At 35.6% G+C, this 26167-nt stretch overlaps 1 protein-coding gene across 1 annotated transcript in view; it reads left to right on the top strand.

Moving 5' to 3' along the window:
- CDH19 (cadherin 19) overlaps positions 1–21818 on the top strand; it is a 116458-nt gene extending 94640 nt beyond the window's left edge. Inside the window, exons 9-12 of the mRNA XM_054284645.1 lie at positions 7629–7750; positions 15914–16031; positions 17897–18148; positions 20442–21818. Coding sequence (XP_054140620.1) covers positions 7629–7750; positions 15914–16031; positions 17897–18148; positions 20442–20938 — 989 coding nt within the window. The 3' untranslated portion in view covers positions 20939–21818. The remainder of the gene's footprint in view (positions 1–7628; positions 7751–15913; positions 16032–17896; positions 18149–20441) is intronic.
- Positions 21819–26167: the final 4349 nt, after the last annotated feature.

The raw sequence follows: 26167 nt of genomic DNA, 5'->3' as shown, positions 1-26167 counted from the left end.
TTGTGATTATATTACCGTTGCTTGCTACACTGAGGAGCATTATTAAAATGATTAGTTAAATAGAAGTGGAATGTATTTGAGCTCTAAGGTCCTGTGCTTTTTCATAAAAGATGACCTTATGAAAAAAGAAATTGTAATAGGATCGAGAGTGTAATGCTTTCAAGTTACACTGAAGCATAAGAATTGCTCCTGCAGTGCAAGATCTTATGTTAAATTAGACCCTGGTTAATTTCACACCAGATTTTTGACTAGTGTGAAATTAGCCAGGGTCTAATTTAACACCAGTCAGAAACCTGTGGCTCAAATTAATTGTAAATGTTAAGGCCTAAATCATCTAGACGTCTATTCAGGGGCAATTAGAGCCTTGAAGCACTCTCTATATAGATTTCACCTGTCAATTTTGTTTGAAAGTCAAATGCAGATTACCTCTGTTTGTGTTTTTGGTGATCTGGTTCCCCTGAATCTGGGACAGCACTAGAAATTTAATAACTTCTCATGTATAAGGCAGTTTAACAAGATTACTGGGATATTATTTAAAAACTATTCCCATTCATCCTCAGGAAGGAGAAAAACAATATAAAACTGGAGTAAAACCAATAGATCAGACCTATTTTGCCAAATAATCTTAGCATCTGTTCTTTACTCCTGAATCTCAGTTAAATGTAATTTATTGCTATGACCACTTTAAACATGCATTATTCAACTTCAATGTTGCCTAAAAGGGGACTTCCCTGTAGAACATTACTGCTGGAAGTCTACTATAGCATAGTCAGTATCAATTTTCATTGAAGTCTTTAACTTGTGTTTAGGAATTGATGGTACTCTCTTCCTTTTCAGCCACTCTGTGAGATTTTAAGCATGAATTTCATTCTCATGTTGTTGGGCAGTTGACAGGTGTTAGCAAATTTGATCTCTGGCATGTCTTGAACAGCTCTATGGAAACACAGCAGGACAACTTTGGCCTAGACTTTTTTGTTTAGTTAAACAATAAAACAGGAGAGAACAAAATGCTACAAGTTAATAACTGCCTCCTGCAGCAAAAGAAAGTGAGACTTTCACAGTAATGAAAGCTATTATAGAGAAATAGAGACTCCATTGTGTTCAAATTCTTATTCTTTATTTCTTTAATGATGATAAGGTCACTGTCTATAATGATACGTTCAAAAGATCTGAAGTTAGGTCACCTTGGTCTGGGCACACCTGAAAGGATTTTTATCAGGAACTAGCAGTATATTACTTCTTAAAATACAACTATATGTACTGTGTGCATGAGACATTTGGTGGATGACATTGTGGCTCCACCAAAGCACAATCAAAATGTCATTAGAGATCATCCAAATAAGATGTTCACTGTACCTTAGTCAAGTGTTAAAACTGTGTTACAACAGGCCCCAGGAGCCTGTTGATATGCCCTGATATTCATACACTACACAAGACTTTTCAGTCCATTGCAACAATTGCAGGGATCAGAGATTAGTGAGAGAGGCTTGACTCTGTTATTCTGGACCTGTGATGTGGATCATCCCGTCCTCATGCCATTGAGGGAGCATGTTTTAAAAGTATTCAGAAGTAGGGCCTAATGTTAATCTGTTGGAACTTAAACGTGAGCAGGGACAACTTGCAAACTTTTGACTCTCCACTTTATGCCTAAAGCTCAAGAAAAATCAAGTTTTCTTTCATAAGTTTTTACTCTGTTATAAGAAACTTTCACCAAGTGTTTTAATCATATTGTTGTTATCATATTTCTAGAGTCCCCAGCTCTCAGGCTGCAACAGCTCTCAGCTGTCCTATCTTCTAGCACATCGGGGTCACCAATTGTTGTAATCATATTGCTGTTATCATATTTCTAGAGTCCCATACCTTATGAGTGGCTTTCTCACACACAGCTCTTCACAGCAGTGTTGCTCCTGCTTCTTCATCAGGGCTCCTCCAAGGCTCTCCCTGACTGCCCCACCCCCTTTTATCTCAGCCACCTTCACGGGCTACAGCTGCTGCCCAATTAAGGACATCACAGCTGCAGCCCATTTACAATAACTAGAATCGGGTCAGAGTCACTTATACAATACAGAGATCTTTTACTGCAATACATACATTTACTCAGGCCCCTGTAACCAAGTACAAAGCTGAAGAACAAACAATGGCATTCTAATCTTGCCTGAGAGCAAGAAATCTTTAAATCATTACTATCCAATTGACAGACAGTCAGTACTGGTTTTCCCTAAGCTCAATACTGGGGTCAGTTCTGTTCAATATGCTTTATCAATGATCTGGATGATTGGACTGAGTGCACTCTCAGTCAGCTTACCTATGGCACCAAGCTGGGCTGTGAGAGGTTCTTCTGTTGAAGGGTATAAAAGCTCTGCAGAGAGATGTGGGCAGGCTGGATTGATGGACCAAGACCAGTTGTATGAAATCCAACAAGTTCCAGGTCCTGCACTTGGGTCACAACAACCCTGCTTGGCACTGCAGGCCGGGAGTAGAGTGACCAGAAGGTCCTGGAGCATATCCAGGAGAGGACAACAGAGAGAGTGAAGGATTTGGAACACAAATCCTATGAGAAGCAGCTCAGGGAGTTGGGGTTGTTTGGATTGGAGAAAAGGAGGCAGGGAGGGAACTTTGTCTACAAGTACTTGAAAGAAAGCTGCAGGGAAGTAGGGGTCAGTCTCCTCTGTCATGTAACAAGTAAGATGACAAGACGAAAGGACCTCAAGCTGTACCAGGGGAAGTTTAATTAGATACTGGTGATTTTTTTTTTCTGCAATAGGGTTGTCTAGCATTAGAATAAGTTTCCCAGGGAAGTAAATGAGTCACCTTCCCTGGAAGTGTTCAAAAAACCTGTGGATGTGATACCTGGTAAAAATGCGGGTGTTAAAGTGGTGGCGCCGCTGCCGATCTCTTGTCCCCAGCAAGCCTCTCCTGTTGAAAGGCAAGCTGAGTTAGCATTCAGGCAGTGCAGTCAAACCTCTACTCAACACTAAGCACAGCTGGCTCAGCGATAGAGGCAAGAAAGGCTCTTTTGCAAGGTTTTATTCCAGCAGAGTAACACTGCTACTGAAGGACAAACCCGGGAAAAGAGGATCAACCATGTGGATCACGCAGCGTATAAAGGGAAGGGGTGGGGGGCAGAGCTAAGGGGTGGGCAGAGGGGCCTGGCCACCAGGGGTGGGGGGTAGCCACCAGGGGTACCAAGCCAATGACAGGGGAAGGAGAAATCCAGGGAAGTTGAGACACCGTGGGAGAGACTGTTTTTCTCTTTGGGAGGGATGACTCTATGATAAGTAGTTAATGTTTCCAGGGCTGAGGGCTTGAGGATTGACCAAGGTGGGAGAATTCATGGGATACCTCAACCTGGGGTCATGGTTTAGTGGTGAACATGGCAGAGTTAGGTTGACATTTTGACTTAATTAACTAGAAGTCTTTTCCAACCTCAATTATCGATGATTCTGTGATCAGTTTTACTTAATACTGTCAATCCCAACAAAATTAACTCACAACAGACAAACGTCATTTTACCACTGAGTCTTGCAGGTGTCCTTTCATGGGGGTCTCCAGACCTGGATACAGGACTGAAGTTCTGTGATAATTTCAGTATGGATAATATAAATTTGAAATTGAATGTCACCCTGCCTTGGTCACATATATATTTTTGTTGATAAGCTTTTAACTTTTTGGAGTAGTCCTTTCTTAAAAAACTTTTTAGGTTCATTTCTTTTAGGAAGTAAAGAAATTTGCCTTAACATTAATGATATTCCTGCTATAAAAACATGAATTATGAAGATGGCATTTATTGTTAGTAGTAGTGCAAGTATTATTGTTATCATTACAGGTTTATGCTCGCTTGGCTCATGTCAATGTAAGCTTTCTATAATCCCCTGCAAATACAGAATTCTGTTTTATATCTAGAGAAGGTCATTGCTTTTATCGTCAAGTTAATAATACAGTTCCCTAGAAATTTAAGTATTTTAATTTTCACACTGATCCAGCTTGTTGCACTTGACATCCTCTTCTCTTTGTCCTTGCTTTTCAAGTCCTGATCTCTCTTGTAGAGATTGTAACAAAAAATTTTCTGCTAATTGGGAGATATTTAGACATTGTACAATATGGGTACATTAGCTGAATGCATGTTGCCTACCTTCTTTTCAAAATGCAACAAATGCAGTAACTCTGCTTCACCAAAACTATAATAACTGTAATTAAATATTCACCAGACACTGATTTCAAGGGTGGCTTTGCAATATGTGTCTCCCTCCCAAAACAAAACAGCTTTGATTTCAGAAAAATTAAAAATTTTCATATTGTTAAAAACTTCCATAGATACAGAAATGAGAGAAATGGTCTTCCTTGTCATATAACCCTATACTAAGGAAAAAAAAATCCCATCAAGGCAGCCATGGTGCTACAACCCAAATATATTAAAGAATTAGAAACAAGGCTATTACAAAATCCCCCCTGCCCTCCCCCCCCCAAAAAAAAAACCCAAACAAAAAACCTGCAACCTTTTCTTGGAAGAATACAGACATGATTCCAACAACGTGCTATCTAAATGTTTTGTGTAAGTAAAGGGTAGGCTTTAAAGCCAATATAGTACCCATGAATGCTACAAATAAACAAGGTAAGAATAGGCAAAACTAGCTGGGTCCTTCCTGTATCATTTTCTATACAACTGAAGCCACCAAAGGTATTCCCTTCTTTCTATTAAAGATTATAAAGCTCTCCTTTGAAAGACAATGTAGTCAAATCTCTGCCCTATACATCCAATTGTGACTTCAACAGAAGAAATCAGGTAACTCCTACACTCTTTATATTTTTTTCTAAAAGGAATGTATGCTACTTTTTATGTTTATCTAAAAGAAGCTGAGCACTATTTCATTGCCTATTGTATTATACGGACATTTGATTCAACAGGAGAAATGTCATCACACAAAGAAATATTTTTGAAATGAGTCTGACAGATCACAATGTTTGGTAAATTAGCTCAGCTGTAATGACTTCACAGGAGGAACAGAAATGTTAAACTGCTGAGTATCTATGCCTTTATCTCTGTGGTACTTGCTTTTCCTGCTATTTCCTTGAGCAAAAGACTCAAAGCTATCAGCATAGATTCCATAACATCCAAGAAAACGAATGTTTGCTCCAAGGACCTAGTGTATTGTGCATTAAAAAAGTAATGTAAGAACCAACCAAACTCATGTAGTTTGAAAAGAGGCAGAGAGAAGTATATTTAGCTTTTTTCTTAAAGATCCATTTGACTAATTTAAATCAATGCCTTAAGAACTTCTGAACAGGTCAGACGCAGTGACACTAGCACTGAACATGAGACATATTTTAACTATAATTATTGATGCAGTCCTGGTTTAGATATAGGTGACTGATGTATTGACAGACATTTAGGCTGAAAAATGTTCACTATTCCTGGAATATTTTAAGATTACTTTAATCACTGGAAAACCGTCTTCATTACCCAACAACACATCGAAGTTAACGTGAGCAATGTTATTGCAGAGGAACTTTTTGCCTACAAGAATAATAATAACTTTCACTGTGGAGAAGCAGATATTTCTTAAAGCTATGCTGTGTAAGTTAGAATTCAATATGCTGATAGGTAAAGGACTTCCAAGAGGAATCCAATATAGAATCAAAGAGTTAATGAGTAGTTTGATTTGGAAGGAACAGATAAGGTCATTGAATCCAACCATGAACCCAGCACTGCTAAGCCCACCACTAAACCATGTGCCTGATGCACGATCTGTATCTGGCACTATAGATACCTTCAAGGATGGTGACTCAACATCTTCCCAGGGCATCCTATGGCAATGCTAGAAAACCTTTTCCAAGAAGAACATTTTCCTAATATGCAATCTAAACTTCCACTGGCGCATCTTGTGGCCACTTATCACTTATTACTTGGGAAAACAGATCAACCCCCCAGCTCCCTGCAACCTCCTTTTGGGCAATTGCAGAGAGTGATAAGGTCTCCCCTGAGCCTCCTCTTCTCCAGGCTAAACAACCCCAGCTCCCTCAGCCAAGCTTTGTCCAGCTGGGCACAATCTGGCTCATGTTTAGTTGCTGTTGACCAGCAGACCCAGGTCAGGAATGCTGCTGACCTGTTTGCAGGCTCAGCCAGTAGCAGTCAGTCACTCGGATTGACACAGACAAGGCTTTGCCTTCAGCAGCACCTACATACAGGACTCCCCCTGCCTACAAGCACAGGCAGCCCACTCCCCTCTTCTTCTGGGAAGGCAGAAGATCACTAATGCAGACATACACACATGCACAGCACTCTCCAGATTCACAAGAACACACACACTCATGGATCCCTTCATCCCATCTGTTTGCCCAACACCCCTTCCTGAATCCCAAGTCCTCTTATCTAATTCAAAGGTCTCCAACTCACCAGCCAGTGCACACCTGATGCTTACTTGAAACCCACAGAACTCACATACTAATCCTTCATGCACTCCAGATTTGCAAGTCCTCCCTAAGTGAACCTCCCAAGCACTTCTCCTGGACCCAAGGATCCCTAACAATTGTTGAATCCAGTTTAAAGTTTGTCAGTAAAAACATACACGAACCTCATGCACGCCAAGTCTGAGGAGGGCACAGACAATTGTCCCCTGTGCTCCTGAGTCAGTAGCTGGCATCACAGATCCCCATCCTGCTCCAGTATCTGGAATCAATTTTCATTCACACATATGCAGGTCACACCAGTAGCTGCCACTTAGTCCTTGCAGCACACATACATATGCAGAGAGAAAGAGTGAGATTATGCAGAAACATGGCTAAGAAAATGTTTATTAAGAAGATGTAAGTTGATAGAACAGACTGGTGATCAGGTGCAAGGCTAAGCCAGACAAATGCACTGTCTGGCTCTGTTTTGCACACAACCAGCCCTTTCTATACCATTTTCTAGCTGAACTCTCTTTGCTCCTCTCTGCATGTATCCCATGGGTCCACAAATCTCCACTGAGTTCCCATTTTCCCAGATCTGGGGTACCTCTCATTTAAAGTCTTGCCAGTTACAAAGTCCAAGTTGATCTAGCTGGAATATTTGTCCTGTGTTTTCTGGATAATCCATCAATTATAATTAGGTTTGTTCCTTGCTATAGTCTCTGTGTTTATCTTATCAGGTCTGTCTCTTGGTTTTGCGTCTGTTTTCCCCTTTTTCTTCATTGGTTTCTCAATTTTCAAGACCACTGATCTGATGGAAAAAACATTCTCACACCACTTCAGGTGCCCACATCAATTAGTATACCTGACCAGGTTACGTCCTCATCATCCCCTCTCTTTACCACTTGTCCCACAGGTTTTTGATCCAGTATGTTGTTCATGGCTACCTCTTTGTCCTATTAACTCTTATTTCACTGTAAAAGGACCAGATACCCTTAGAAGAGTCGACACTTTCCCAACACATAACCTTAGATATGGCTTGTACAGTAAATTTTTCTAAATCAACAAGAAATTATTTATTTTTTTACTGATCATGTTTTATTTTTTTTATTTAAATCAGTTTCTGATTGGGTAAAGAGAAGCACCAACAAATCCAATATTTTCTAGTCTTTATATTGCTTTAAAATACATAGAAGATTATTAATAACTTTTTTTTATTTCTGTCTTTTTTCAACTATTAGGAAATCCTGAAAAAATTTCGGAAGCAAATGTGTATGTTCAAGTTCTTGATGTTAATGATAATGCACCAGAATTCCCTAAAAATTATGAAACATTTGTTTGTGAAAATGCAGTTTCTGGACAGGTGAGCATGAAGTAGTTAGTCATTTTTCTCACTACAATGAAGATTTGGTCTGAGATATTTAGTATTGATTCTTTCAGTTCTGTGAGTACAGACTGCACTTTTTCTATTTCCAAAGTTCGTTCTGTTGATATATGCATAATATGAAATTTAAATTTCTGTACAGTGATGTGTATTTTTTCCCTTTTTAAAAGAAAATCTGTATGTCTTGTTTGTATTTTTTAAAAAAAAGTAATAAAGTACAGGCAGAAACTTCTGAAAAAATATAGGACACAAATTTTTTTCATGTTAGAGTTACAGCTGAAAAACCTGTGGCTGGTAACTTCAGCAACAACATTAGAACCAGGCCGAGACCAATTTCAAACCAGATACATTGTGTCCTTCAGGTAGAAATCTTTTACTGTGAACTGAATTCAAATCCTGACTAGTTCAGCACAAGTCTTCAAATGTTTAAGACATTGCCCTCACTACACCTTCCCTAGCTGGCAGCTTAATTTATTGTTATATTTAACATCCTTCCCAGGAGGTTATTTTCCATTTCCTGCTTGATATCCACATGAATGGTGTATCATCAGTCAGCTACCCCGATTCCCACTTACACTGCTGTCTTTCCATTTTCCTCCTGTAAAAAAAATCCAGGATGTTCAAAAAAATTTTTTTTGGGGTAGGCCTTTGATTTTTTTTTGGTTGGTCAGGTTTGGAACTTTAAAAAAAATATATATGACATAAACAACAACATCGAAAAATAACCAACCAAACAAAAAAAGATCTTTAAGAGGAAAATCATCTATATGTTTTTCCACCACTCTAAAGCATTATTTGGGCATTAATAAAAAGACCTTTAGGACATATGTGATGGTTCTGTTCAAATTTTTTTTTGTGTTGGTTCCTCAGTCAAACAATCTCTCTTTTTATGTCATTTTGGTTTATTTTGACCTCAATTACTCTGCGGTTAAAGAAAACTTTTCCTGTTGCTCAGATGATCTCTTTATGGCCTTTTGCATCCATTTATATATTTCTCTATCAGAAACTACTTTGTTTGTTCTGCATTTGGAAATCTTCCTATCTGCAAAGGCTACCTCTGTTTAGGAGGTATTTGGAGTAAGCCATTTCTATTGGTCTTGGGGTATCTCTTTGACAGATAAAAGTGCAGGCATTAAATCAACTGCATTTCATGCTCCTTGGCTTCAAGACACCATTAATTAAATATGGATGCTTATAACATGGATATTTGTTATCCATGTTTTAGACTTGCCTCCAAGATAAAAACCCACGTGATTAATTTCTCAAGGTTTTTAGTATTCCGTAGTCGCCTACTGATAAATAATATCTGTATGCTAACCTATCAATAGCTACTTTTCAAAATCAATTGCATACATATATATTAAATATTTTGAGAATAACTGGATAAAACTGTTCTGCAAAGAATAGCAGTGTTAACAATACTAATAAATTCTTTAAGTATAGTACACTGAATTATTCTTTCACATTGCAATATATGAATGAGGGTTGAATGTGATATTTTTCTCACCTTACAGAGAAGCATAATATTAATATTTTTTATTTTCCTTGTTATAGGTTTTTGAGAATCACAGGCATCTTTAGTTTAGCCTGTTGAGACTGCAGCAGTAATGATAAATAATTTTCTCATTAACTAATTATCTTAGGAAGAACAACAGAAAAATGCTACTGAAATGCATAATTATCACAGTCCAGAGTTTATGATATTTTATTCAGTGTTTAAGATTAAAACAGAATTGTTAGCTGATGTATCTTCTTTGGTGTTAACTTTTTTTTTTATTTTTAACTCACAGATTTTTTTTTTCTCAGCAAGAAACCAAGATTCAAATGTGATTTTATAGGTGGCCTGGTTGTCCAATGAATAATGAAATTTACATTTCAGAAGAATTAGTTTAAGCAATTAAAGGACTTATCCAGGATATTACATACCTTTTTATCTTAAAACTATTTCTGCAATCAATTTCAAGCAGCTATGGAATCTGCTTACATGTTAAGTTGAGATTAAAGGTTGTGTAGCTACACTATCACAGCTGTCTATCCTTTTAGCTGGAATCAATGTGCTGAGAGATGTTTCCAGAGATGTTCTGCACTTCTGCAATTCACTTCTTACCCTGATCTGAGCTGTGTCTCATTTCATGGGACATTCCAAAATATATTTGCATGAGTTTACTCACTGCATGAGTTTACAGTGTTTAGGGGAAAAGGAAGGAAAAGATACCACTAATAAATGAATGCTTAATTGTTTAATTCAATCTAGTCTTTATCTTGGTGTCAGCCTGGTTAGCTATAAAAGTAATGTAGAGTGAGGTTACAATTAAGTTATTTTTACATAGCCTAAAAGTATACTGATTTGTGATATAGAATATAAAACACACTATGAGTAAAAGTAATTGTTTTTCTAATTATCCAGACTCATACACAGTTAATAATAACTTCAGTCTAGATGAGAGAGCTTGCTTTGAAGTTTTGGATTTTCTGAAAGACTATCAAAATTCTTGGTCTGCTTTTATTGACTAAGTGCTGACCTTCAAGCCCCTGCATGGTGTTTTTGTGCGAATTGCAGCTATGTTTAACTTAGCCTCCAAAAGTCATTCAAACAAAAGGATTAGATTTCAGTCTGTGGGACTATAATCCAAATTTGACAATAAAAATGGATATAAAGAAGATAGATAGGTGTTTTTGGCATCATACTGAATCTATTGATCATGTTTATTAGACATCTTGAATGGAATTTTCACTATCCATTTAATGTTATTGTTTAGTACTGTCCTATAATACAGAAGTCAGCTGTATACTACACCACAACTCAAGTTTTCTTTAAAATGTTGAAAAACACTTTCACTGCACCATCATTCTATGAGATGTTTTCCAAATGAATTGAACATGAAAGTTGCACTGTTAAATAGTCTTCTGTTCCACTACAGCTATAGTTATCATCAGATAAAATAGAACAGTATTATTAAGGCATTCAAACCTGTGATTACCTTTTGATTAGACTTTTTGACTTTATAACTGCATGTAAACACAGTGAATTATGACTACAATGTTCTATTAATTGTTTTTATTTACCATTTAGGGGTGTGTAAATTAAGTACAAACCTTTGAACTTCCAAGGAAATATGCTTTATAAATAGTCAAAACACCAAGATGACCAAATCCACCCCAAAGGTAGCACTAGAGACATCTCATCAAGAATGAATCTCAAAAAAAACCACCTAATTTCCAAGATATTAATAAATTAACTCATCTAGATGAGGCAGCTTGAAAGATTGATGTAGACTGTATCAAAATACTTATATGTGAGCAAGCTGGCCATCCATAATGTACCGATGCATGGTAATTTCAGCCCTTTTATGAATATTGATCTTTCTTCCTATCAGAGAGAAAGCTGATTTCAGCTGAAGATAAACAATACTGAACTACCTATACTCTGAATTAATCTATCATCTTTAATGTGTATTTATTCTAGTAATTCTGAGTTCCTTTAATTTGGGGATCACATATGAAGTGATTTTGATATTAAAGCTTGCATAGCAATTTTTATTAGATTCAAAAACGTGATTAAATATGCAGGAACTTTGAGTCAGAGATAAGAAAAAAAAACCAAATTTATTTACTCAGCACTTGGCACATAATAAAATAATAATCAGTTACAGTGTAAGTGAAAAGTACTCGTTTCCTATTACTTCTCTACATAATGAAATGTTGACAGAAGAAAAGAGAGGAAATCTTTAAACAAATTCTATGAGCATATGATTAATGCTAAAAATGAGTAGTTTGCTAAAACAGATCCTTTCTAGCAAATCATGATGCAAATTGTTTTTCCTAGCAGAGAAATGAAAGTGAGAGTTAAGACTGTTTATTATTTCATATTGCATGTTTTCTTCAACATTTACAAAAAGCATCTGAGCAGTAATGATAAGAAAATAAAAAGTTAAAAAAACCCTCAACAATGAATGCATCCTTTAGAGTGTAAAAACATGATGAAGCTGTGAAAGCAATGTATAATGAAACAGACTCTTACACTGAGCTATACTTGCAGATGCACTGAGTGTGACATGTGATGTTTTGAAACAGGGGGCACAGTGACCCATGGACAATTCCTTTTTCTGTTTTATGTGGACCATGATTCCACGACATTATCTCTTAGCAGAATGGCACAGGTGGGAGAATTTTATTAGCATATGTGAGCAAACATAAAAAAAGCACCTCAGTGTCACAGCATGAGCTTCGTAATTGCTAAGTCTTTGCAGATAAGTACACAATTTTATTTATAGTTGAGCAGAAACGTTTACAGTAGACCCAGGTAAATCATTGGAATACTTTGCCAATTTGCTTTTCAAAATAGAAGCAGTCAACAGGAGAACCTGGCTCTTGAGGTAAAAGGTCTACCTGGAACATGTAGTGCTTACCAGTTATCAACACTTTAATCTTTTACCTGCTCTAAACTCTGATGATCAGTAAATTTTATGAGACTGAGAAATATCTTACTGCTTATAAGACTTCTGCCAATTTAAACAAAATGATTTCTGTACTCTCTAAAAAAATGGGTGATTAGGTCTCCTTCATCTTATAATCCACAGCAGAACTCCTATCGAAGGATGTTTTGTGGAAAACAAAACAAAGAAACTGAAGTGGAAAGAGAGAAGTGGTAAATGTTTCCACTTCCCTCCATTTCTCTAATGGGATTGGTAAGACTAACACATAAAGGACTAAAAATTCTACATTCAGAGTTCTCTAGCATCAAAATTAAGAGTACTATTTTTCAGATAGACAATTTATGCCTTAAATTCATCTTGGTTGAAAGCCAATAGAAGCAGAAAGGACTGCAACAGAGAGGAGTTGACCTTTCCTTTTGGACCTCTCCATAATTCCAATAAAGTAAGACCATTTGGAGTTCAGGAAATAAATTTCCAATTAAGTTTTATCAAGCTTACCTGGCAGTCAACTATTCCAAAATCCACAGGTATTTATTTACAAGATGAATAAATACAATCAAATATAATAAATAATTTATTTACAAGATGACATTCTGACAACCTGGGCTGGCATGTGTATAAGGAATTTCTTCCTCTTTCAGTTTGCCAGGGTGGGAATTTTTGTTCAGATAGATCACTCACAACTGATTTACCACGCCTTGTATTCCCCTGTTGTTGCCATTTACAGTTACCACAAGTCCTCACAGGGGAATTTTGTCCAATGTCCAGATTCTAAACCTTCACCTCCATTTAGGCCTAAAATGAGCATCTTCCTGTTTTCCATCTATGCTTCTGGTGGCTTATCTTGTGAAAGCTTTCTTCTCTGCTAGTGCACTGAGATATTTCACTGCATTCTTTAAGTCCTCAAAAGCCATCAGAAATTTAAATTAGTTTTCCAAAAAGAATCATGTGAGTTAATCTCTGTTTTAAAGAAATATCCATTTTTAAAATGTACTTCTGGATCATTAAAGCTTCTATATTAATGAGACTTGAAATAAGAATTTTTAAAGCAAATAAATTTCAGCCATGTCAACACAACAACTGACATAACCTTGCAAGAGCAGCAATGCATCTACTATATTTTCTTTATTTATGCGCTAAAATATAGGAGGTGTGTAAGCCTTAACACACAAGCAGTAATTTCAATTTTTGAGAATGTGATGCCAGTTCCCCTGGTACAAGGCTAGAATCTCCTAGGTTAGATGTACAAAAACCTAGGAAATCGGAAATAAAAGAAGGAATTTCCTTCACTCTGAGTGATTTTTCCTTCCGAGTCAGTAAAATCAGAGGTACTGATTGCTCTCTGCATATTTTGTACACTAACGTGGGCATTGTTGAATCTTAGTAGAAGAGCTACAGCAAGAAGTAAACAATAAGGATTTGCCCTGACCTCGCATTCCAAATTCTCCCTTGTTGCTAAGGTGCATCCTGAAGGGCATATATCTATATATGTATCTATATGTATCTATATTTATATCTAGAACAACCACAGGAATCTTGTGCAGAATGGGACAGCAGAGATCAAAGCAAGGGAAGGTAGTTTGGGTTTTTTTCAGTTAGCCACATTCTCCTTAGAATTTTATTGATTGAATCAGATATAGATTAAATGTGCAGAGCCAAATACATTCCATATGTACAATTTGGAAGTCAATAATGAGATAGCAAAACAGTATCTAATGCACAACTACTCTAATTTTATTATCTTCACACATTATATATTCTTAAAAATATGTTTTCAAAAGATATTGGTAATACCTGGTTGAATGAAAATCATTCATTTATTTTTAATTTATGAAAATAATTCATAAATTTTTTTATTTTGTAGGTAGGTAATTTTTCTCTACCAAGTAACTGAAGTAAAACCAAAACAGTTTGGTTTAAAACAAAACAAAGTAAATGTGGCCAAGATGTCTTTGCAGATCATTATTTTATTCTGCATAATTAGTATACCTTAACAGACCCTGAATTTTAAGGACAGGTGTGCATTCATACCAAGACTTATCCTCATCTGTGAAATGTAGCCTGCAAATTTTCAAGAAAAGCCAGTATGGTCTCTTTTAGGTTTTTTTGAGGTAGATGGCAAAATATTATAAAATGTGTCCTTCTTCACAATTCAGACTGGATATTAAACTTTGTACCCTATTTCTGTTCATGCTGAGCATATTCTGGGAATTACATTTTCTTACGAAAATTATGCCTGTGGTAGTCAAGGAAATGTTAGCTGTCAGTTTATCCTCACTGATTTCTTGACCTGCATTTTTCTACCTGTATTTGCATCACCTCAGCTATTTTGTTAGCTCTGAGGAAAGAAAAAAAACCCTTGAGAATCCTTCTCCCTTTTACACCATGACCTCACTGAAAAATTATTCCTGTCATTAATGGCAATAAAAAAAAAAAAAAAAACAAAAAAAACCCCAACAAACACAAACTAAAAACCTCAAGGGTGCTCATGTTTCAATAGAGAGAAAATATAGATTTTAAAAAAACTTTCACACATGAAGAGGGAACAGTGTTAAGAATGTGTTACACACAAGGCTTTTGGTGTGTAAGCCACATTTTGCACTTTCCTGTGATGATTTCATCAAACTTGGCTTGCTTGAAAAGAAAAAGAATGTGTGATGAAGTTCTAGATCTTTAAAAAAGGATCTAACCAGAAAAGAGTTGTCAAAGGCACAGATGGAGACCAGCAGTAGCCACTTCCACTGACTCAAAGCCCTGATTGTATCATTCAGGTGATCTGTGCTTTGAGAAAAGTTGAGGATTCAAGTTCTTGTGTTTAAATACATACAGAGCATGAGATAACTGATAAAATCGAGCTGAAGTTCAAATTTGACCCTCTCTTTTCTGAAAATTGGTCAACTTCCAGCAGTTTGCTTTCCTCCTGATCAGCAAGGATGTTCATTAATATATGCTGATAATGAAATATTTACTGATAAATATAGCAAGTATAGACTTTTTAAAAAGAAATACTGCTAATTATGTTTACTATGTGGTTGTTTATTTACAGAGATGAAAAACATTCTTTTGAATGCTGTTATTTTTTATTTTATCTTGCAATGACTGTCTGGTTTGACAGATTTCTAAATGAAGGCTATTTTGTTTTCTTGAGAAAAAGCAGCCAAAAAATTCCATAATCAATCTGTTATAATATCCAGAATCAACAATTCAGCATGTGAACTTGTCAATGCATGTAACTTACTGGAGCCACAATATACCAGTTGAATGATGTCCATGTGTTTGTGGACTCAAAAGGAATGGGTTTTGCATAGAAAGATTTCTTCAAATGCAGAATGATATACTCTTCACTTGGATTAAAAAAAAAAAAGAACAAAACATTCTATATATATTTTTTTTTACGATTTATGGAGACTTCATTTGCTCCTGGTCATTAGATCTGGAAAGCATTTTACAGTTTCTCAAGGTTTTAATGCCTACCTGTCTCAAATGGATGAAAAACTAATGCAGAGTACTTGCAGAATATGTGTCTCAATAAGCCTATTTGGGTGTTTGGTGAATATTTGCATATTATGCACTAAATACAGATTCGTGGATCATATCCTCAACATCAACAGTTTAATTTCAACAGACCTGTTATATCCTTTCTAATGCTTTAAAGGACAAGGAAAATCTTTTACTCTTAAACAACTTTGTTCTCTTATTTTTCCAGCTAATTCAGAGCATCAGTGCAGTGGATAAAGATGACTCAGCAGAAGGTCACCATTTTTATTTCTCATTGGCTCAGGAGGACTCAAACAGCTCACATTTTACTGTCAAAGACAACCAAGGTAGTGTCAGTCATGCAGCTGTTTAAGACCCTCCTATGGAAGATGCATGCTTCCAACAGGTTCCTAATTTCTTAAAATTTTCCATTTAAATACAAATTTTTGTCATAAAAGTTAAATACTTTTTGAGGTCCACTTCAAAACAATAATTTAATAGTATCAAAGAGTGTATTTTCCTTTTCAAGTGACTAATGTAAACAGAAAAGGCAATTTTATTTCAGGGAAAGACAAAACAGCTGAGATGAAACATACACTGGTATTTCTTAAAAATTATTTTCTTAATGCTGAATATGGTGGTCATTTCCAACTTTCTTGTTAAAATTATTTGTCTGCGAAATAAGACCATTAGAAAGGGAAGATTGATATAAGAAGATTGTTATTTCATTAATTCAGCAAGGCCAACATTACAAACACAGATAACTAGGAATGGAATGTGAGTCTGCTGAGACTACAAAATAAAGCTTTGTTGGACTAAGCTAAAGTACACATCGTTCTTATTGACCATGGTAATTATTTGAATGCTCTGGCCAAGGGAACAAATCAATGGAAACGAGTTTTGGGGAGCTCCAAATACATTAAATGGCAAACTACTTCTCAATTATCTTCAAAGTTATTCAATGTATCAATAAGAATTTCAGTTCCCATCTTCATCTCTCACTCCCTTCCAGGAAGAGATAAGTCATTATATTAATGTCAAATTGCGCACAAGCCATGAGTCTTTCCCACCTTTCCTCTTTCTGCCCAAAACCCAAGCTGACCCTCACACAAAGCAACCCATTCAGTTCCTTTTGACGGCTACTAATGGGGAAAACAAAACTTTTTGAAATATGATGTAATAAGATATCATCCTGCCTCTTTCTGCCACATCCAGCAGAAATGGCTGGTTGAATTGTGATAGCCCTAAGGAAGAGAAAAAAAGACTGTAGGTCTTTAGTATTTTATCTCAGCGTTACTTTCTGAACTATGATAGAAACCTAGAACAACTTACATGTGAGGGAGTTAAATTCAGGAGACTGTTTGTATAGATGTATTGTGCAAATACATCTATAATACAAGTTTTTCCCTACTACATATACACACGTGCAGTCTTTCACTCTGCCATGAGAAAAAATTCTGACATGGAAATATTTCTAGATTCTTTTTCCTTCTTTTCATTATACATGTATGTAGACAGGACTATTTTGTTTTGCAGCAATCTAAGTTACTTACTCAAACTGATATGCAGCAGGACCTGAATTTAAGCTGTTTACTGTGTTTTTTACAAAACAGATTTCTAAACACTCATAATTAAATACAAAGCAAAGTGGAAGCATCTAAATAGTTTTGCTATTTTAGGCAGTAGAAGTCCAGGTAGCTCCAGTTTTTGTGCCAAGGAAATAAATAAAAGACCATTTTAGTAGAATTTTTTCTTGCTTTTTCTTCTTTCCCTTGCCACCTGTTTTCACTATGTGCTGCTAGAAGCACTTTTTAACCTTTTTGATTGACAAACTGTCTGTATTTTATCTGTGAACTTCTGGCTTGGAAGCAGCTGGATACATGGAACCATTTTAAGAACCAATTAATTAGTCTGAGCAGGTGCCAGGTACTGAAAAAGATGTTAACTTCTTTAGCTCTGAACATTAAAACCAGAGCTCCTCGGTCAAATTTTATGATTGCCCCTGGAGTGCATATATCAAAACTAAATAAAATTTATTCACAATTGACAAAATATGCACCAAATGTCAGTGCCTGCTTTTATGTTTTTAACTTTTGCTAATGTGTAGTTTTGCAGAGTACGATTGCTTTTAAATAGGTCACATAGCACTAAATATTATTGTTGTGGTTACAAGATACATAAATGCATATCATCATGATAATTTATCTTCTAGATAACACAGCTGGAATTTTCACAGGAAAAAGTGGCTTCAGCAGGCAAGAGCAGTTTTTTTTCTACTTGCCAATCTTAATTCAGGATAATGGAACTCCACCGCTGACAAGCACAAATACTCTCACTGTCACTGTCTGCGACTGTGACACGGAAGTTAACACCTTCTACTGCCGATACGGAGCTTTCATGTATTCCTTGGGTCTCAGCACAGAGGCTTTAGTTGCTGCTTTGGCTTGCATATTAATATTCCTAGGTAAGTACAAGTAAGAAAAATGACTTTGCTTCCTTTTACAGAGGGATTGGTTAAGTAACAAAGATGGACCCTTGACTTGAACACTGGAAGTACTGGGCCATTGGTAAAAATTGAAAAAAACCAAAAGTTTAATTTCTTTCCTGTTTTCTTAACTATAATTTCTCCCTTCCTTTCCCCAGGTTTTCAGTAAAATTTGAATTCTAACATAATTTCCTAAAAGATAGGTGTAGTTGAGTCATCATCCTCTTTACTCTCCTGGTAGTGCAATAACAAAGATTTCAGAGCCCAAAGTCTTTATTGATCACAGGTAAAGGTGAAGACAGCATTATCCAAGAAAATGTCCTAGTGTAGGAATATATTAAAAGAAGTAGCACCCTACTTATTCTTCCTGAGGAATGGCAACTGTAGAACTGAGATCAATTATGAATAATACAAGACACAGGGAATCTGACATCAGCCAGAAAGTTCCAGACACAGGGAGTTTCTTTCCCAATTAAGGTTTCATCTCTAGACAGTGTTTTCTCCAAATGCTGGACATCTCCTTTTTCCTCTCAGGAGGCACCAGCTTAACTTCCGATACAACTGGGAATTTCTCGATATGAAAACTGGGATGGAGAAGGGTTCAAATGCACAGGAGTTTTTCTAGTATGGTTGTGCACAGCTGGCAAACAGCACTCAGAGCCAAACCAACAACTCAAGGCTGGCCGTTCTAGACACCAGCAATTTCTTGACTTCATGGAAAAGCCCAGGGATGCATCATATTCCCTACATCCAGGCCCTGGTTTCCAATTGAAGACATGGGAATATACAATTAATTTGTTTTTTCTAGGCTTGCCTGCACTTCCAGAGTTGTCTTATTTAAATCTGAGCTTAGATATCTGCCTTATGTCTTTTGGTCAGTTTAAGCTTACAGGTCAATGTGCATTTCAAGTTTTGATTGCTGGTTGCAGGGTATCTGAATAGGTTCACTTTGTGTTATTGACTTCAGGATCTAAGGATCAGGCAAATTGTACCACTGCATTATCTTGGGTTCTTACAAAAAGGTTCTCTCTCCAGGTGGAATAAACCCATGGCATCTACTGGACCTATTCATATCACCAAGGTCAAAGCAGGGATATAGAAAAATATATTAGTCCAAAAGAAGAAAGAACTTAATCTACTACACTATTTACAAATACACATATTTTTAATTCCTTAATTATTTTTGAATTTTTGAAATTATTTACAATTAAATAATAAAATGTTCTCTACATAATGTATACCATTTATATCTGAAAATTTAATTTTCAAGTAGAAAGTATACCATCAGAAGAGTTCACCAGGCAAAGCATTTGGAAATCCACCTGTTTTGTGAATACATAGTAAAAATTCTTGTTTTCTATGCTTTCAAGTCTTGTGTTGGTATCTCCCATGCAAATAGAATGGTTTATTGTAAACTATTCTAGGTAGAAAACAGAACTGCTTCTGGTTCCTCATGTTCTTAAGTAAAATGATATAATTCTTGATAGCTGTATCCTTTTATGTTCTGAGTAAAAACACTGCAGTCCACAAAATACTTGTTACATAGAACTGCAGCAAGATATAGTTAAAACTGAAAGAATTAATCTCTTTGAAAGCCATAGACCAATTCAAAAGGAATGGTTTCAGTTAAAATTAACTTATGTGGGATTAAATAATAATGCTTAACAGAAGATGTAAGAAACTTTTCACATATTAAGGAAATAAGATCATTGGATTCATAGGCTTGACAGAGAAATGACACAGAATTTAGTGAGTCTTCAAATTTTAAAATCAGCACAACAGAAACAGTTGAACACCATTCAGCACAGTCTGTGGAACTGAATGATTCAACCAGGTGAGGAGTATATCTTGCTCATTGTCTCATTTTTCATTTGATCTTGATGGGGCTTTTATCAGAGAGTCGGATAGAGATTAAGAATTTAAATTCTGAATGTGAAATGGATATATTATGTGATAAAAAGAGCACTTTCAAATAGCATAACCTGTGTTTCTATCAGTTTCAAATTTGCATCTACCAAAAGAACTGCTCCATTTAATTTGCCTTTTTTATAAGTCCCTTTGTAGCCATTTTCCAACACACCCATTGCTCATCTCAAAACCATAAAATGCATAAAAATTACAGCTCTATAAATTTGTTAAGATAGCTTCACCATTCAACAGCCTTGATACTAAGATAAGAAGCGATATTTTAAATCTTTCCAAACATATTCATAGCATCTAGTTCTGCTTAATTTTTTCTCTTGTCCCTTCTCTTTTCTTTTTATTTTGTCAGTGTTCTTTTTGGCAATTGTAGCCATAAGGCAGCAGCAGCAGCAGAAGAAGCCTCCCTTTGCAGAGAAGATGGAAGATTTCAGAGAGAACATTGTCAGTTACGACGATGAAGGAGGGGGCGAGGAGGACACAGAAGCCTTTGATATTTCAGCACTGAGGACACGCACTGTCATGCGAACGCACAAACCTCGGAAGAAGGTGGCCTCTGAAATCCAGAGCCTCTACAGGCAGTCTCTGCAGGTTGGCCCAGACAGCGCAATCTTCAGGCAATTCATTTCAGAAAAGCTGGAAGAAGCAAATGCGGATCCTAGCGTTCCTCCCTACGACTCGCTTCAGACCTACGCGTTTGAGGGGACTGGCTCCTCGGCAGGATCCCTCAGCTCGCTGGGTTCAAACACCTCAGACATGGATCAGAGCTATGACTACCTTGCAGACTGGGGACCTCACTTTAAGCAGCTTGCAGGCATGTATTCTTCCCACAGAACTGTGGGGGATTAGGCACTTTTTGAATTGTCTTTTTTTTCCTAAGTCTCAGCAACCAAATGCAATGATTTTTAAAAAGGAGGTCATCCCACATTAAACAGGAGAAATAAGAGCCCAAGGGATTCAATATGGAAAGTTTTGGATGTGGAAACCTTTGGAAAGGATAAAACACACCAGGGGTGCTACCACATGAAGAGATAGTGGTTATAGTTTGAAAACCTTGTGGTAATCTAAGGGTTTACGTGCAAACCTTGCTGCTTTGGATATCTAGATCCTCTTCCAGATACTGAAAATCTGGATCTTGCTAGTATAAAAGGAGGAGCAGAAGCCATAAATGGATGTTGTAAACATTCTGTCATCCATTAGCTTTAAACAGTTTCCAAAGCTGACAGACGTATATTGTTGCAGTTGAACACATACATTAACCAAAGTTAAACATGCATATTTGTATACTGCTTCATTATATAAATATAATTCTGTGAAAAAGTAGACCCTAGATATTCTAATATCATTGTCAAATGTGCTTACAAGATCATCTATTTATTGTTCTTAGGATGATAAAATTAAAACAAATGTCTTTTCCTATGAGAAAAATTAAAGCATATTATGACATCAGCAAGTATTTGCTGCCATTTTAGTTTTAATGAAGCTATTGGCAAATGTATAAACCAATACTTAATTTAGCAAATAAGATAGGAAAAAGAATCAATATTTAACTTAAATACTGCAATCGACCACATTATATATTACTGCACTTAGAACAAAATGCTGTCCAAATACAGGCATTTTTTCCTTTTATTAAGAGTTTAAAGGATAACTGATTTACCAGCACAGATTTATTTTTTTATTATGGAATATAAAATTAGCTGCAGTAGTCAGTTTTATTATAACAATATTAAGAATCTTTAAAATGCTAAACTGATGGTTATAAAACTTTATGTATGACATTAGATAATAAGATAATAAAATGCTTTAAATGCTAATCCACTTTGAAAATGATCCTGAATCATTCTGCAAGACTCAAGTAAGATTTCAAAATTCATTTCATACTGTATTTTTTTCCAACCATTCCATAACAAATATATAGCTATCCCAGAACAATTCGTTACTGAAGCAACTACCCAGCAGCAATTTTGGAACTGAGGTCATCAATGTTTTCAAAATGGTCTGTCTGAAAAAAGCAACCCACATGTATTTTACTCACCTCTCTTTCACTGAGTACTCATCTTACAGAAATAATATCCTGCAATTAACTGATGCAATCATCTAAAAGCTGGCATCATGATAAACCAAATTATGCAACATATTTGTTTCTATTTTCCTTTTTTTCCCCTTATTTTTATAAGTAAAATTTTAGATAAGTGAAACTGAATTACAGATTCAGGAAAGCTTATGCAAGGAAGAAGCAAACAAATAAACCAGCCCCAGCAAACAAATTCTGCAATGTTTACTACAGTTGCTCTTCACTGAAGAAAACCAAGGTATGTAGGCTAAGTGGAAAAGTGCTAGTGCAGTTTAAATTCCTCTTTTTAAAAATAAAACATGGAGGTGCTTTAAAATCAGAAGAGATTTATAGTGTGAGGTCTGGTAATAACAGAAATATTATTCATTATATTCATAGCTGAAAAATTGGGTGGGTAGGGGGGTAAGGAACAGGGTGGCCATCTGACCAGAGGCAGATGAAGCAGCACCTGTTCCCAAAAGAAAGAAAAAAGATTCTTCTCAGTCTCATGGTAGGATGCCAGTGTGAATGAGCAGCTACAAATGAGCTTTAAAAGTTAAAACATTGTGTTAATGACTTCAACCTTTTACGCCAATGACTTTCAAACAGATGTGGCAAAATTAGTTTTATTTGAGAAAATATTTTGCATATTAATAATTTGCTTCACGGGGAGGACTAGAGAGAGAACGACTGTACATCGCTAGTTGTTGACAATAGTGAAAACTACATGTTTGGGATTAGGTCTATAGATTTATGTGGGTTATACCCCAAATAAATCCTTAGTCCACAGATGGTCCCAGTGGCTTTAAGAGAATTCTTTGTGCTTTCAGGTTGTATTTGGTACAAAAAGGATAACAGTGTCTGATCCTTTCTCAATCCAGAGATTTTGTCCATTTATGTGGGAAAATAGCCTTCAACACTAAACCATCATGTTTATAATTTCCTGTCTTTACTGTGAGCTATTTTAACAACAAACAATTTTTGTTAAGTAGTGCATACCACTAACATAGTTTTTTTAACCCCATGTAGGCCATTGTCAGTAATTTCTATGTGAAAAAGAATAATGGCCTATAATGGATCTTAAATTATTTTTAGCTGAAAAAGCCTTAGATCATGTTTACATAATAGCCAAAGGGCATGTTTTGCTCTGAAATAAGAATTTATTCCTAGCTGTTACTGGACCACATCTTATTAGGCTACTAGTATTCAATTGAACCCTGCCTTGTCAATTTTCACATGTGAGAAAAGAACCACTGAACTTACTTCACACTTTAAGTTACTTTAAGTTTGCTGAAAAATGAGTAGAAAAAGACTTTTTAGAATGGTCTTGTTATTTGAAGGAAGTAAACATTCTAAAAAAAATCATATAAGAGATCACAATCATGAGTAACATGAAATTAATTACGGATAAGTTAAAAGTTTGAGTTTCTGATGATGAAATCTATTAAATTGTAGCAGGGTTTTCCCAATAGAATCTTCCACTATCTTTATCTTTCAAAATTTGATTACTAGCTAGAATTCACTATGGTATTGGCTGAACTGAAGAGTGCAGGTAGGGTGACAGATGATAAATAAATATTCAGCTGTTCATGACCTGCCCAAGGGAATATAAGGAAGACTTAGTTGCTTGAAGATTCCTTATGGTGAAAGGAAGCATGATCACACAGACTGCTTTTCTGTATGAATACTTTGAAGAGATATTCCTACTGGTGTCTTTTTCTGTAACCTGGTAAAAAGAGAGTTTAAGAACTGGTGAAATACCAGACAAAAGATTGGCTTTCTGTTTCAGTCTGACTCATAAAGATTCAGACCAAACCCACAGAGTGTTGTGGGTTTTGTTTTATTGTATAAAAAACCAAGGAAATAAACGCTACGCACATATAATACTAATAACAATTAGCATTCAGATGTCTAAAACTAAAAAAAAATATACGAATCACTTAATAGCATATTGCAGCTTCAGACTCACTGCTGTGAGTAGAAAACAATATTTTTTTATCAATTAAGCCAAAATAAAAAGTTTAAATTTGGTTTTGACATCATACATCCCAATGCAGGTTTTTTAGTATCATAACACTGGGAAGAAATTGTGGACATTACTGTGGGTAGTCTTAGTCTTCAATTCACATAATTTTCCTACCGCATTTTTACTCACAGGTATTGTCATTACATGCCTAGCTTTGCTTTGAAAATCTGCATTGGAAATCTGGTTATTTTAAGAATCATTCTTAATTATAAGGGGTGACCCTGTCAGATGAGGGTAACACTTGCTTGAAATGACAGTGCACAATTTAAGCTTGAAAGTCAGATCTAATATATGCTCTCTAAGGAGTAGAAGTTGAGGAGTTTGACTTTTCACTCTGGAAAAGAAGGTATTTCACCTTGATCCAGATTACAAAAAAATAGAATAGAATTTATATGAAAAAACTAGTAGCTATTAGTAAAGCCCACAACATTTTTCTACTAGAAAACAGATAAACCTGTGTATTATAAAGAAAAACTGAGAGAATTAATGTTCATTAAAAAATGACGCATTATAAAATAAAAATTTGCTTGCTTTTGTATTTATTTGGGAAAAGACAAATTCTACATGCATGATCTAATATCAGCCTTCTGTATCTTACATGGAGTTCAAGGAACAGTACCATTTAACTCTGATATCTAGAGAAGGATAAAACATGCATACAGAGAAATTGCTTGCATCAGTATGAAACACCTTACCTGCAGCAAACAGATAATAACATTTGTCAGAAATATGTATAGGACTCAACAAGAAGTTTGCCAGCAAAGGCAGTTAGATATATAGCACCAAGAGCAAAACCAAATAAATATAGTTAGAAAACATCAGTGCTTCCAAAAACTCTCAAGTGGCAGAAATTGAAACAGGATATCAAAGGATCTTAATTCCCCATACATTTAAATTATTATTTAGTTAATACTTTCATAAAATTAAAGTTTATAATGTAAGTAATGCTCCACATATGGTGATTCAAATAGATTTGATTTGTACAGAGACAATTGTACAATCTGCTTACATGTATCTGACCAAATGGATACTACAAAAGCTATTAAATTAAAGCTTAAAAGGATGCAGACTTACCCATAGCAATATATACATATATATGTATAAAACTATACACGAAGCATTGCTTCTGACACTGTTGTAAGTAAATCAGTCTCTGTCATTAGAAATTCCTCTGAAAAGACTTTAAAAAGGACATCTTCGACAAATTTTAGTAGCTTGGGAAGCTGGAAAAGGAATTTTTTTATGTACTGATTCAGTAAATTTGACTTAAAAATATCAAAAAATATCCTGCATTATTAAGAGTGGGGACACCTGAGAGATAAACAAAAATTGGATGTTGGATGACCCTGAAGAAAGAAAATAGAAAATTGGTAAAATTTATTGACAAAAATAAAAATCATCCACTCTAGAAGTACTACTTAAAAAAATAAAAATCTGCTGTTATACTGGGCACTAATCCAGTAGGCAATTAAACAGGACAAGGATAGTCTAACTGCTAAAATAACTATGAAATGACAACAACATTCATTCCAGAAAAAGAAAAAAAAATCAGATATGAACAACACCTGTACAATACAACAGGTAATATAAAATGTTGACTATGAAACTAAAAAAATAATAGACTACCCCATTGTTTAATTCCTTGACAGCTCATACTGTTTGTCAGACTCTGACCAGCCACACTAGTATTGTTTCTGAAATTCAACCATTCATTTAAACAGTATGACAAAAATAGACCAAATATTACTATAAAATGTTTTCATAGGACAATAAAATCTAGTTTCTAATTTATTATTTATTGAAAATGTGCAAACACTTTGGCAAACCAAAGTGGACACCAAGATAAGGTGTCCAAGATATATAAAAAAGGTGGTAAGTTATCTTTAAACATCTCCTTCTAAACTTTCAACAGCCTAATTCAACATGCCCACCTTTCATTGTTATCTGATGAATCTCATTTCATTGGTTGCAAATGACAATTTACTCAGATCACTTA

The sequence above is a fragment of the Melozone crissalis genome, unplaced genomic scaffold (genome assembly GCF_028551555.1).
Source record: "Melozone crissalis strain CALT ecotype California unplaced genomic scaffold, PUWL_Pcris_2 ptg000042l_1, whole genome shotgun sequence".
NCBI classification, from domain to species: domain Eukaryota; kingdom Metazoa; phylum Chordata; class Aves; order Passeriformes; family Passerellidae; genus Melozone; species Melozone crissalis.
Note: the sequence above shows the minus strand (reverse complement) of the source record. Positions and strands in the feature narration are given on the sequence as shown.